The 14,287-nt window shown below is 39.3% G+C and overlaps 1 protein-coding gene across 1 annotated transcript; it reads left to right on the top strand.

The window, feature by feature from the left end:
- Window positions 1–6,772: 6,772 nt before the first annotated feature.
- On the top strand, window positions 6,773–11,320 carry LOC133743169 (uncharacterized). The gene is made up of 2 exons (XM_062171001.1): window positions 6,773–7,112; window positions 7,877–11,320. The coding sequence occupies exon 2, from the start codon at window positions 7,910–7,912 to the stop codon at window positions 10,928–10,930; it is 3,021 nt and encodes a 1,006-aa protein (XP_062026985.1). The 5' UTR covers window positions 6,773–7,112; window positions 7,877–7,909; the 3' UTR covers window positions 10,931–11,320.
- The last annotated feature ends 2,967 nt before the right edge of the window (window positions 11,321–14,287 follow it).

Genomic DNA, 14,287 nt, shown 5'->3' with positions numbered 1-14,287 from the left:
CACGTGTCCTGGGTTCTGCAGAATGAGACCAAAGTCAATAAATCGAAACCGAAGAAAGAATATCGATCTGAAGAACAAGAAGGATATGAAAACTTACCAACAAATTTATTCGATGAGGGTCATCTTTTTTACCTCGAGGACCGTCATCCCAGATCGATCCAGGCGGGAATACGGTACTTGTGAATTGTGATCAGTAGTGTAGTCGAACTCGTTGTCGAACAAATGATCATCGGTGGGGACGGGAAGAGGACGCCGGGGGACTTTATTGGGGCGGTGGCCGGACGGAGGGGAGGAGTCGGGAACGTCGAAGGAAACGGTTTTCCTCTTGCCGTCCTCTGTTGTCATTCTGAACAAAGAGGCAAAGCCCTAACCCTCAGAAATATGAAATGAACAACCATGCATTTTGGAGAGGGTCTAGGGTAATAAAGGAATGGTCCTAATGCTTGTTTTTTTGGGCCGCTGGGTTATTTGGGTTTTTCATTTATTGGCGCCAAAATTAGACCCGCGTCTGGGAAATGTTATTGTCTCGTTAATGCCCTAGGTAGTTCGAACTTAATTACCAGAATGCCATCACACCTTTTTTTTTTTTTTTGACTTTGTCAAGGGGAACCTAAAGGCTTCCTAAGCCCAAGATAAACCCTTTTCAGCGCATGTGAAATCAGCAAGTCATTTTGCGGGCCAAAAATCCAGCCCCACCATTTACGCCAGCTCATCTGTGTCGATATTCAGAGCACTAGACAGGTGCTCAGAGAATGCTTTTTATCTATACTTATTATTATTAAGGAAAGAGAGTTTGTTAGCCAAAATTAAAAATTTTGACAGAAATGACTCTAGAAGATTAAAAAAACTTTGAGAATTAATTAAATCACAATGATGTAATTAAACTGATGCAGGGTGTACACATAATAACTTGATTAAATAACCTAATTTCAAAACCTGATGTTGGGAAAATTGAGAAAAAAACCGGTTGCACAAAGGTTTATTATGTGCACATATAATAACTTGGGAAAGTTGTTTAAGTAATACCTTGATTGTGACAAGGGTTGCACATAATAAATTTCAAGTTATTATGTGCACCTCTTTTTGGCATGATTGGAGCACCTACTTTCAGAGTTCATTCACATCTTGTTTGGCACAATAAACCGGGGCCCGCACATAATAACTTGAGAAGGCTATGGCTTTTCCGAAAAGACCCGCAAGGATTTACTACATGAATGCTTTTGTTTACTATGCTTGAATGAAAGGATTTAATTAAAAGTATTATCTATTAGAAGAGTGAATGAAGACATCTTTTACGACACACAAAATGGTCTTTTACGACATGCAAAATGGCATTTTAAGACATTTTACGACACACAAAATGGTTTTTACGGCACACAATCAAAGTTGTAAAACATCTTTCACGGCGCGCAAAAGAGTGTTTTACGACACGCAAAAAATGTTTTTTACGGCGCACATTTTGTGTGCCACAAGAGAAATTTGTCTTTTACGACACACTTCTTTGTGTCGTAAATTTGTCTTTTACGGCGCACATTGTGTGTCGTAAAAGACCAGCTTTGTTGTAGTGGTATCACAGTGGTAGTGTTGTAAGTTTGGGTATCAAACTGGCTGGTGCACAAGAGTTGAGGACTTGAGGGTAGTCTGAGTTGGGATCAGAGAAATTTATTATTTAATCGAGATTATTCATTTGGGTGGTTCTAGTTGGACCTCTAAATTTGATATTTGAGCGTCCATCTTTTTTAATTTGTTATTAGAATATGTCAACTCATAATAATACTATGATTTGGATTAACAAAAAAAATATTTATAATTGTCTACTTGTTCAGCCCCTCTAAGAATCAATTTTTTGTTCCTCCACTGAATGAAAGCACACAAAAAATGTTGGCAGTTCCCTTACAAAATTCTTTGTGGCTGAATTGACAGAGATAAAAAAAAAATCACAAATGATTAAAGATCCATATTTAATTGTTTTAGAGTGTTTTGGTAAAATTAAGGAGGTATACTTAGCTTCTTAAGTATTAAAAAAAGTGAACCGGAGGTTTAATAAGTAGAGGAGGTCCAAATATCAAATTTAAAGATCCAACTAGAACCACTCTATTCATTTATCAAACTTTTATTTATTGAAACTTTACTGCAATTGCTCTTTTGATTTTTCTTTTTAATTTTGTTTATATATAAAATAAATATCAAGTTTTATAATTAGAAGTTTTTGTATCAAAATTATAGTAAAATCCTTATAAATTAATACTATCAGGACTACAAGTATTTATAATTTATGAATGTCATTTTATTGAAATGTGAAATATTTTTTTTTTTGAATTAATTTACATACCCACCCGATGCCTCACAATGGACAGAACAAGGTTTCATGGTAAAAAACCACAGTGATACGTACATAAGATAGACCAACTATATCCAGAACTTATTGCTTACTGAAAAACGAGCCTATATATACATATGAAAAACTCATAGTAAATAGGCACACTACAAACACCGAAGTGCATAGCTCCCAAAACAAATAGGAAATTATTAGAAAGTAAAACACTAACTATTATAAGAACCCAAAAAGACAAAAGGAAAATTAGCAGCCTGGGTGGCGACAAGTTATTGGTGGGGTGCAGCCCTAGCCCAATCTTCTCATCCATGAACGCACGCTGCACCCCACCAATGACGGACACCTCTACCTCGTCGCACCGCGCCGTAGGCGTCACTTGTCAAGCCACACCGACGCACAATGACCATCGTCATAACTCGTCGCCACCCAGAAAGCACCACCGACATGGACAAGCAGACAAACCCAAAAACCAGAACCGGGATGGATCTCTCTTTAAGCCGCTGGCGTCTAACGGTAGTGGTTCTAGTTCGCGCCCACCATCGTTGATCTCAAATGGTCCATCCACAGAGAAGCCTCAATCAAACTCGAACCAAGCCTCTGGAGAGACCAACCATGGATGCCCACAAACCCGTCCGACAGCAGCAACGGCACAAGTGCCCACTACTGCCGGACAAGCAAAAGTGCAAACTTGGAAGCCCGCTACGACAAGGCGGCCGGAGACTTTCTCGAGAGAGAGTTTAGGGTGTGGGTGAACATTTTTTTGAGATTTTTATTATTAGGAGGAACCTAATTGCTTGTTTTATGTGCAAAATGGGGAAAAGAAGAAAGATTGAAATGTGAACCTTGCTAATTAGTACAACACTATTAATTTTTTTTTTGAATGACACTATTAATTTATAAGAATGACATTTCAACCGAAAATTTAATACACCAATTTATTTGATTTAAATAATAGGAGAGGATTTAGTCATTCAGAGCACCGACATGCACTAGTATCAACATGAATGAACGGCTGAATTACATTAAATACGCTTTTTGGTTATTAAAAAAAATTGATTATAAATATTGAAGGTTGAAATCATCTTATAAGTGTTGGGTTACTTGCACCATCGTTGCATAAAAGAATTAATTTAAGGCCTCGTTTGGTTGGCAGGAATGTCAAAAATATCAAAGGTTGAAATCATCTTATAAGTGTTGAGTCACTTGCACCATCGTTGTATAAAAGAATTAATTTAAGGCCCCGTTTGGTTGGCAGGAATGTCAAAATAGGAAAATGATTTATTTTACCTATATGGAATGAAATAAGTTTTGGTATTTCGGTATTTCCATGTGGATGTTTGGAACATTATTGGAAATTAAATTCTGAAATTAATTTTCCATTCCTATTGTAGAGTTTTTTTTTTTTGAAACTAAACGACGACAACCTTTTATTAGAAGAACTAGTTGTTACAAGAGATAGCAAAGAGCCCATCAAGAACCGGAGGAACACTCCCACTCCATAAAACTTGTAGCCCAGAAACTAAGGCATGTTTAGCAAGATTAAGAATGAAATATAAAATTATAATTTTCAATAATACTATTTTACTAATAAAGTACAAATATAACATCAACTTAGGAATATTCGAGGAGGAATATAAATTTTTTAGAGGGATAATTTGTGTAATTTTGCCTTTGTCAATGGGAAATGGAAATAGAATAGCACCTTTGACTAGGTAATTCTATTCAGGCTTTATGAGGGAGTCAATTTCCAGTCAGATGTTATTTTTTATTTCATTTCCAATCTCTTATTTCAACCAAACGATACCTCTAAATGAAAAATAAAATTGATTGTCATTCCATACTATGATTTTCTGCTATCTAAACGGGCCTAAGTTCAATCTCTTCACACGGGGTCACGGGCTATGAGCTAGATATGAGGAAACCATTATTATATTGTATCACTTGATTAAGAGAGAATCATTAGCTCTTGTGTGATGCATAATTACATTAATAATAATGAATTAGAGATGAATCTGTGGACCAAAAAAAATCAATCAAGTAGGTATAATAAAGTTGATTATTCATGATCAACAGGTCAATTTACAGCCGCATGCTTGGACCCAGAAGCCAGACCGACCCTAAGTTAATAATGCAATCATTATGGAATATTATGCAGCTCCTCTTAGCCTAGTGTTCGGAAAACGATGGTTCATGGTTCACGAGCTTCAATAATTTGTCTACGATTTTGATTGAAAATGACGATGATTCCACCGGTAACATGAAGAAGAATCGTAAGTCATTCTATGCAGGGACGTAGCCAGGAATTCTCGGAGGGTTGGGCTAATTTTAGCCATACAAAAATTTTGCGCAGAACTCTTTTCATAGTGCTCTCATCCAAAGGGCCTTTGGCAAAGGCTGATGAGTTTTGACGGTTTCTGGCTCGGCATTGACTCCTTGGTGATGCTGAGACTGGTGTGTAGTAGAAGAATCTTCGAGAGCTTCAATGGCGGCCTTGGCCTTGTGAATGAGCTAGTCAATGGCCTTGCTTGGTCTATCAAAGCCAAGACGGTCTTGAACATCATAGAACTCTATGGCAGACTGAGCTGAAAGCCGGACCTCCTGTCTCTTGGGCCCTTGGACGTGTAGATCTTGTTGTGCCTGTCTTTTCTCGCAATTGATCTAATAACGTGGCCTCCTTGAACCTTCACAATTCTCATGACACTACCAATCTTGGGATCAATCACATTCAGCAGAATAATAGTTTCATCTCATCTTGTCCTATAATAGCAAATGGATACACCGGCCTCTGGCTTTCCTTGGCAGCAAGCCTCGGTGCCTAAAATATGACCAGTATGACTAGAATTAACAACACATAAACTGAAAGACCTAATCTTTATATACCATTTCTAGTTCTAAACTTAAAAACTATTTCTTGAAACTCATCAAACACAATGTTTCTCCAAAATGGACATAATGAACAAAACCCATCAAAATAAACAGAACTTTCATCTCAAATCAGACCAAGGCAAGCCAATTACAATTGCATAAAGGTCATCAATTATCACGGTCAAACAATTATCATTTATCAAACAATCAATTATCATTTATCAAACATGATGTACATCATCAACAATCCTTACCAAAAAAAAAAAAAAACCATCATGAGGTTTCGAGTTTCGACCTCACGGGCAAACACCAAAGTGACCAAACCAGGACCAAACAACACAATCTGGACAACTCATTCCCTGCCCATTCCCAATTAACAAACATCATCACTTCATCAGCAATTCAGTAAATTACGATCTCACCCAGTCACATTAAACACCAAACATCACGAATTCACGATTCAAAGTTTCAATTTTCAAACATCATCAGCATGGTAGTGGAGGTACCTGAGAATCTGAGATTTAGGGATTAGAGGTGGCTCGGTGGACTGAAACTCTGAGAATCTGAGATGCTCTGTCGCAGACTCGCAGAGATGCAAACCGTGGCGGAGGAGGTAGCTCAGGCAAGCGGACTGAAACTCTGAAAGGGGAGGTGGCTCGGTGGCTGGAGCCTGGAACTCTGGAAGGCGGAACCGATCTGAAGTTCTGAACGGGGAGACGGCCGACGGGTTTGATGTTTGAGAGTCGGGACCGACAGCAGCAACCCAACAACTCTTCGAAGCATTAGTATTTTATTTCTTTGGGATATACCCCTACTTGGCACATTTTGGGCCAAATTTTCCTTTGGGCTGTAGCCCAAGTAGCCCTATGAGTGGATACGTCCATGATTCTATGTATTTAAACCTTTATAAATCCTCCTAATAGGCTAATAGACAAACCCAATTTTTTTTTTTTTTTTTTAATTTTAAGAAAACAATGCTTTCTTTAAAATGAACAAAACTGGCTCAAATAGTGTCAAAACAGAGAAAAAAAAAATGCCAAAATTGAATGTTACTATAGCTTGTTGGATCTTAGCAGCGTCGTTTGATCATGATGTTGCGAAGCGGCTAATCATTGTTGTTCATTTGATCTTGAGTTTGACCCTACCCGAATCAAACACGAACTAATCTTTTAAATTCAACTTTGAGATTTGCTCAACACAGAACCAATAAAAGGTAATGGATATATGGTCAAATATGAAACGCTTGGATCCAAATGTAGAAAAATAATTTCAAATTCATGTACATAAGATACAATGCATAAATTATGCATTGACAAATGTAGTATATATAATACAATTTTTTTTTTTTTTTAAGAATGAAACAATTGCATTAGTAGTACATATGCTGATACATTGGTATATATATATATATTTTTTGAGAGATGATACATTGGTATATATATTGTATCTTAGATTATGGAAAGAAAGTATTTCTTGGCAAGGAAATAAACAAAAGCAAAAATGGAAAAAGAGAAAATACTATGATGGAGAGACGGCAATGCCCCCTATATACTTAATTGGCGCGTTTTTGTCGTGGAATCACAGATATAGGTGACGCAATCCACTTTTATCAGGAACTCAGGATTCAGGAAGGATAAAAGGTTCTTTCTTTGTCAGAGGATTGCTGTCCCTCTGCTCAAAGCTTCTTTTCTCTCTCTCTCTCTCTCTCTCTCTCTCTCTCTCTCCTCCACCGGCAAAAAGAGGTTTGTACAATCTCCTTGATTTTTGGGAGAATGGGGTTTAATTTGGTTGTAACAAACGCGCTTACTATCCTTCCATAAAATAAGTAAATAACCACTCTTTCTGAAGCCACCAATAAATCCCCTTTTGGGGTGTTCTTCTCTTCTTGGGTTGGAAGAGAAACAGGAAAAAGGTATGATCTTGATCATTTTTTTCTTTCAGTGTTATTTTCATTTGGGTTTTGTCTGTTTTATGCTTATGATTACATGGTTGATGTCTTAGAAGGATCTTTGTGTTTGTCTCTGTATGAAATCATTGAAATGAATCATCTTTAATGTGCTTAGGAAAAATGATTGATATTTTGTGATGGGGGTGAGTCTCTGTTAATTGTTATGGTATTGATGAACAGTTGCTTCATACATGTTGATTGCACAGTAAGCATTTTCTATTTTGTATTGTATTGGTGTTTGTAATGCAGGGAATCTTTGTTTTATTGATTGTATCTTTTGGTCTGGTTTTGTTCATTGTTTGATTTCTTTGTCGTGATTATTCCTTTTCATATGGTTTTTCAGGTTTTGAACAAATATACCTTATAAGGAAACTAATCCTTGGAGGAGACCTTTCATGATATGTCTAACAGATTCATATTTGATCTTATTTCTCCTATTGTAGCTGTTAGATGGTGTCTATTTGTTAAAAATTGATACCTTGACTTCTGATCTTTCAAAATGTTGCATGAAGTAATGAAATTAATTATTCCAAGTAAACCTTAGTAGAATTTTGTGATTCCTGTCTTATGCAGGATTACAATTTTGTTAAGTTTTGGGACCTTAAGATTCTGCTTCAGTTTTTCGTAGTACTTGAAATTCAATGGGGAAAGAATTGATATGATATTGAGTAGTTGTGCGGTTTCATACTCTCTCCTCACTCTGTTTCGGGAATTTTGATCTTCTACAGGGTTGTCATTTTGCTATGGCATAGTCTTCATACATGGAAGTGGAGAATATCGGTATCCCAGTGATCCTACAAGACTTGAAGTTTATTTGTGACGATGGCAGAAGGAACTCTATCTCAGTGATTCCACAAGAAAAAGAACCCAATGGCAGTCACATTAGAAGGCATTCTATAGCACTGGTTCCACAGGAAATGGAGTCCAAGTGTGGTGATATCATAAGCAACTCTATCCCTGTGATCCAACAGGAAATTGAGCCAAATGGTGATGAAATCGGGAGGAACTCTATTCCAGTGATCCCACAGGAAATCGAGTCGGATAGTGATGATTTCAGAAGGGCCTTTATTTTCCCACAGAAGGTGGAGTCTAATGCTGATGAGTCCGATGATGTTAGCACTAACTCAATCCCAGTGATCCCACAGGAGGTGGAGTCTAATGCTGATGAGTCCGATGATGTTAGCACTAACTCAATCCCAGTGATCCCACAGGAGGTGGAGTCTAATGTTGATGAGTCCAATGATGTTAGCACAAACTCAATCCCAGTGATCCCACAGGAAATGGAGTCTAATGTTGATGAGTCCAATGATGTTGGCACAAACTCAATCCCAGTGACCCCACAGGAAATGGAGCTTGAAGGTAATGATATAGGAAGGAACTCTATCCCCGTGACTCCGCAGGAAATAGAGCTTGATGGTGATGATATCAGAAGGAGCTCTATCAGGGAAATAGATCCTGCTGATATACAAACTAACTCTACAGTAATCCTACAGAAAATTGAGTCCAATGGTGGTGATGTGAGAAGGAATTCCATTGCAGGTATCCCACAGGAAATAGAGTCCGAGGGTGGTGACATCAGAAGGAACTCTATCATAGTGATCCCGGTGGGAATAGAGGCCAATGGTGCTGATGTCAGAAGGAGGTCTATTGCTAGAAATATACAATCCCGTTATCTCAGAGCTTCAATGGGATCTTGCCATGATTATTGCAAATATGGAATGAGGGAAGGATGTGAAGATGAGAATTTGAAAATATCTCCTATAGCTGGGAGGAAAAGGATATCCACAATCAACTCTAAGCCTTCTCCAGATTCTTTTGTCACAAAGAAAAGGGTCATATCAGTGACGAAGAAAGGAACTCCTTCTCCTAAAAAAGTTTCTAAGGAAGTTGGTGTTCCTAAGGAAGAGTCCATTCATTTGAGGAAAAAGCGTGGGCAATTTGAGCCATCTTCTGAGGTGAAATCCCCAGTCAGTCATGAGCCTTCTCCGGATTCAGAAGCCCACATACTTGACAAGTCTTTTGTCACAGAGAAAAGGGTTGTGTCAGTGACAAAGAAAGGAACTGTTTCTTTGGAAAAAGAGATTGATGTTACTATGGAAGATTCCATGGATTTGGAGGAGGAACCTGAGCAATTAGAGTCATCTTCTCTCCCAGGATCAGTCCGAAGCCTGAGAAATTCGAAAGTGATATCCACAATCAGTCCTAGGCCTTATCCAGGTTCTGCTGCTATGGAGAAGAAAGTTATATCAGTGAAAAAGAAAGATACTGCTTCTTCAAAAAATGAAATGCCTTCCTTAAAGGAAATTGATGTTTCTATGGAAGAGCAAGGTTTACGTCATGAAGGAAACATTGGAACCAGAAATAGCAAGGAAGCACCAGACGGTTCAAGCAGTGGAGGAAATAGAAGTATCAGAAACCATAATAGGAGGGCTTCTCTACCGGGTGAGAAACAGACAATGGGGCTGCAACATGTTTCTTTGTCTTCCAAACACTTCAATAAGAGAGACTCCAATGTGAATACCGGAAGCTCTTATAACCTTAAGGGGTTGACTCATCTGAAAGATCAAAATGATCCCGGAAAAGTTGAACCTCAGCCACCAAGTGATAAAGAAACGCCAGAAAAGATTTTGTATGTCATTGAATCAAGTACAGAGAATAGTACTGTGGAATCAACTCCAAATGGTGTTAGTGTTCCTGAGCCATCACCATCCTCAGCTGTATCTGTTGAAGGCAAAGGCAAAGGCAAAGGCAAAAGCTTGAAGCATTCAAGGAAGGGAACTGGTAGAACTGGATCCTCTCCATCCTCTGAGAAGAAAAACTTGAAACGTGTTAATGGAGCTGATTCTCGATTAGCTGGTCCTTTAGATCAGGATAACAAGGGGTTGAGAAGAACTCGACGTGGTACTCAAGCATCTTTATCTCCATCGTCATCCTCATCATCCATGTCCATCTATTCATCTGACTCCACTCAACATAAAGAAAATGGTGCCAACTCTCAGCAAGATAGAAGTAAAAATGTGAAGCCAATAGGAAAGTCGAAGGTGCAGCACAAGACTACTCCTCGGAGGGCTGCAATTGTTGGCTCCGGAAACAAAAACAGTGTATCCCGGAAGCTGACATTTCAGAGAGGTAGGGTGATTGAACTTCAGCCTGAGAACAATACTCCAAGGAGACTCAAATTCAGACAAGTAAGATCGGCAGTGGAGGTTCAAAGCAGTAAAGGCAGTATAACAAGTGGAAGAATTGGGAGGAAGGAAGTTGATGACAGCCGGTCAACTGGTGCTGGTATCATCAAAAAGGGAAGCAATGTGAGGAAGGAAGTTGGTAACAGACAGTCAAATGGTGCTGGTATCAAAACGGTAAGCATTGTGAGGAAGGAAGTTGGTGATAGCCAGTCAAATGGTGTTGCTATCAAAAGGGGAATCATTGGGAGGAAGGAAGTTTATGACAATCAGACAAATGGTGCTAAACTCAAATCCGAGAAAGTTGTTCTGAGAAACCTAGAACAAGTTGAAGTTTCCCCAAGGAAGAGCTTAACGAGGAAGGGGGTTGCTGTTGGTCTTTTGAATGGCATCAGAAGCAATCCTGAGAAAGTGGTTTTGAGACACCAAGATGTAAAAGGAAAGAAAGGTGATCAGAAATTGTTCAACAATGTGATTGAAGAGACGGCCAGCAAGCTTGTCGAAACTAGGAAGAGTAAAGTCAAGGCCTTGGTTGGTGCTTTTGAGACTGTGATCTCTCTTCAGGACACCAGACCAGCGGCAACGGCAGATGCATGTTGATTTTATCAAATACATATAGCTTTTTCTGTACATGTTTGACAAGAAAAAAAAAAAATAATAAAATAAAAGAAAGTGATGAACATAGTAGTTTTGGAGGTGACATGGGATAGGAGCCACAAGAATTTGTGGAGGTGTAGAGGCATAGATGGATGGAAACAATCAAGGTGAGAAAGTTGTCTGAGTTGTGATGTTATCTATTGGTTTGCCTAAAGGGTGGAGTGTATTGTTATATTCTATATTCTATATGTATTTTCTAATTTTGTTGGTTTAAGTTTTTGCTTATGGAAGGCCGGATCTGTGCTTGTGAAAGAAGAGTTACAAAGCTTGATTCAAGAATACTTCCTTCTTAAAATATGATTAGTTTTATTGCTATTGTCATTTCTACATGAAGATTGTATTTGGCTGTGGTTGCTTTTTTTTTTTTTTTTTTTTTTTTTTTTAAGGAGAAAGGGATTAGGCGATATTAGTTCCTCGGAGACAGACAATGCAGGGCACTTGTCCCACCCTCAAACCCGAAGGTGAAGGGTCTGCCCCACTCTGGGAACCCACCGCCCGTCCCCCAACTCCATTTATTAATAATAAAGAAGAAAAATACATCGTCCAAGAGAGAAAACAAAATTAACAGCGAAAGAGAAGAGAGGGAAACTTCCCCCTCATGAACAAATCTAAAAGAAGAAAAAATCAGCCACATAAGTGAAAACTGGACACACGAAATATGCCAGAAATTCGCATGCGCCTGCATGTAGATGCTTATGAAGCTAACTTTGCGCACGACCTCCTGGGAATAAAAGCCTCTGAGAAGGTGCGGGCAAGAAAGACAGACGAACCTAATCATCTCAGCAACCTGTGAAGCGATAATTTGGGAGTCCCAAAAAATCCGCCTGCAAGTACCTGTGAAGCTCTGCAGGAGGGCTAGGATACCAGGTAAATGAGTGTTTTGAAACACCTAAGTTTGCCATCTTATCTGCAGCTGCATTACCTTCCCTAAAAATATGAGTTCTACGAAATTGCATTTGCTGAATGTTCTTCAAGCAATTTTGCCATCTAACTCTCAAGTCCCATGGAGGAGAGAAAGAATTGGAGGAGAGAGATGCTAATACACTAATGGAATCACTTTCCAACCACAGAGTAGTCCAACCTCTAGTGAAAGCTACTTCAATAGACACAATAACAGCATAAAGTTCAGCATAAAAGGAAGTATTGCAACCCAGAGGTTGGCAAAAACTCCCTAAATAAACCCCAGAAGCATCGCGAAAAACTCCTCCACAAGCTGCAGGACCAGGATTACCTTTCGCCAGACCATCAGTGTTAACTTTAACCCAAGGAGGGAGGGGGGGATGCCATAGGACACGTTGAATCTTGGGCGCTTTACGAGGCTTGGGGCACACCCCAAGGGAAGAAAGAAGCCGGGAATCCAAGACGCCTTTGTAGTAACCAGGAACAAGAGAACCAAATTGCCGAATCCATGCCATAATTGAACAACACAGTGTAGAAAAAATAGGAGAACGATTATCAAACCTGAGTCTATTTCGCGCCTTCCAAATTTCCATGAAAGTAAGCAATCCAGCTGCCAACCACAAATTATAAAGCTGAGGGGAAAAACCCTTGTGACAAAAGCCAACCCAAAAATCCAACAGAGAGTCATAAGCAGGAAATGAGGTTCCAAATTGAGTTGCCAGCCATCCCCAAAGATGTTGGGAGAAAGGGCAGTGTAAAAATAAGTGTAAAGCTGACTCTGCCGAACTGTTGCATAATTGGCAGATGGACACAATCGGAATCCCACCTCTTTTCAGCCGATCATCAGTGGGCAAGCGATCTAAGAGAATCCTCCAAGCCAAGAAAGAAAATCGTGGAGGAATGAAGGAATGCCAAATAGTAGAAGCCCAGTCTCTCAAAATAAAGTGTCGTCTAAGCAAGTTATAAGAATCAGTGAAGGATAACTCTCCAGAGGCTGTAGACTCCCAAATGAGCATATCAGGTTCTGTGTCTAAAGGGAGACAAATATCAGAAATTTTCCTGTACAAGTCTGGAAAGGTATCTAAGAAGAAAGAGGGAAACTGCCAAGAATGATCTGAGATGAAATCAGCCACACGTAGATCACTGAATCCTGACCAGTCGAAAAAACCCAACATTTCCAAAATTGGATCTTGAAGCCATTTATCTTTCCAAAAGGACACTGAACGGCCATCTCCAATAATCCAACGACAATTGTGGGTGATATGAAGAGCAATAGAGCGGAAACCTGGCCAGATTGAGGATTTGCGGTAGCTCACTTTGGAACTAGATAATATAGGGTAACGAGTTCGCATATAATCACCCCATTGGTTCAAAGAAGTGAAAGAGCTCCATGCAAACCTTAAAACAGCTGCAGAATTAAGAGTTGCCAGATCACGAATACCAACCCCGCCCTCTTTTTTCGGAGCACAAACTTGAGTCCAAGTAACAGTGACAATTTTCCGAGTCTCAATATTTCCAGACCATATAAAATTACGCGCCCATGTAGATAACTTCTTCACAAGGTATGCAGGCCATTGATACACTGAAAAACTATGAAGAAGCATACTTTGAAAAACAGATTGCACAAGTTGAGTACGCCCAGCCATAGAAAGAAGCCTCTCCTGCCAACCCATTAACCTTGACTTAGCTCTATCGGCAATAACTTGGAGATGGCAGCTGCGGGGTTTTCCACAAAAAATAGGAACTCCCAGATAAATAAAAGGTAGGCGCCCTGCATGAAAACCCAATATACGTTGAACTGTACCTTTCCTGTGACGAGACCTAGCTCCAAGATAGAAAGTACTTTTCTCCGCATTAATGAATTGCCCTGAAGCTGCACTATAACGGTCAAAAAACCCACGCAGCCGTTTAAGAGAGTTTTTGTCCCCACGACAAAACACCATGAGGTCATCTGCATATAACACATGAGACGGTGCAGTGCATTTCCTGGGAAAAGATATTGGCTTCAATTGACGGGTTTGGAGAAGTAAGTGAAGGCCCCGGCTAAGAGCCTCCTCTGCAAGACAGAATAAAAGTGGAGAAAGGGGATCTCCTTGTGGTTGCTTATTAGCCTTATTTGCTTGATTGAAAGAGACAGTGCAATGGCTGGGATTGTTCTTTTCATTTCAGCTATGAAAAGATAATCTTCATTTTACTCTTTGATTCAGTTTTGGCAGTCTAAACTTATCATCTTTGTTAATATTGTTGGAGATTAGGAGTTAAGTCATGAAGATAGTGTCATAACTCATCGGAGATTTTTGGAAAATCGTACGACTCATGCGACATGTTGAGAATGTCGGCGACAGAAATGTAGTTATAGCTAGACTCTTTGACGATCCGTTCAGCAAGAGTAAACTAACT

This window comes from Rosa rugosa, chromosome 4, assembly GCF_958449725.1.
Source record: "Rosa rugosa chromosome 4, drRosRugo1.1, whole genome shotgun sequence".
NCBI lineage: Eukaryota > Viridiplantae > Streptophyta > Magnoliopsida > Rosales > Rosaceae > Rosa > Rosa rugosa.
The sequence above is the reverse complement of the archived record's forward strand: the minus strand, read 5'-3'. Positions and strand labels throughout refer to the sequence as shown.

Bases quoted from the DNA above. Each gene is read 5' to 3' on its own strand.
- LOC133743169 (XM_062171001.1), top strand. From the start codon at position 7,910: ATGGAAGTGGAGAATATCGGTATCCCAGTGATCCTACAAGACTTGAAG.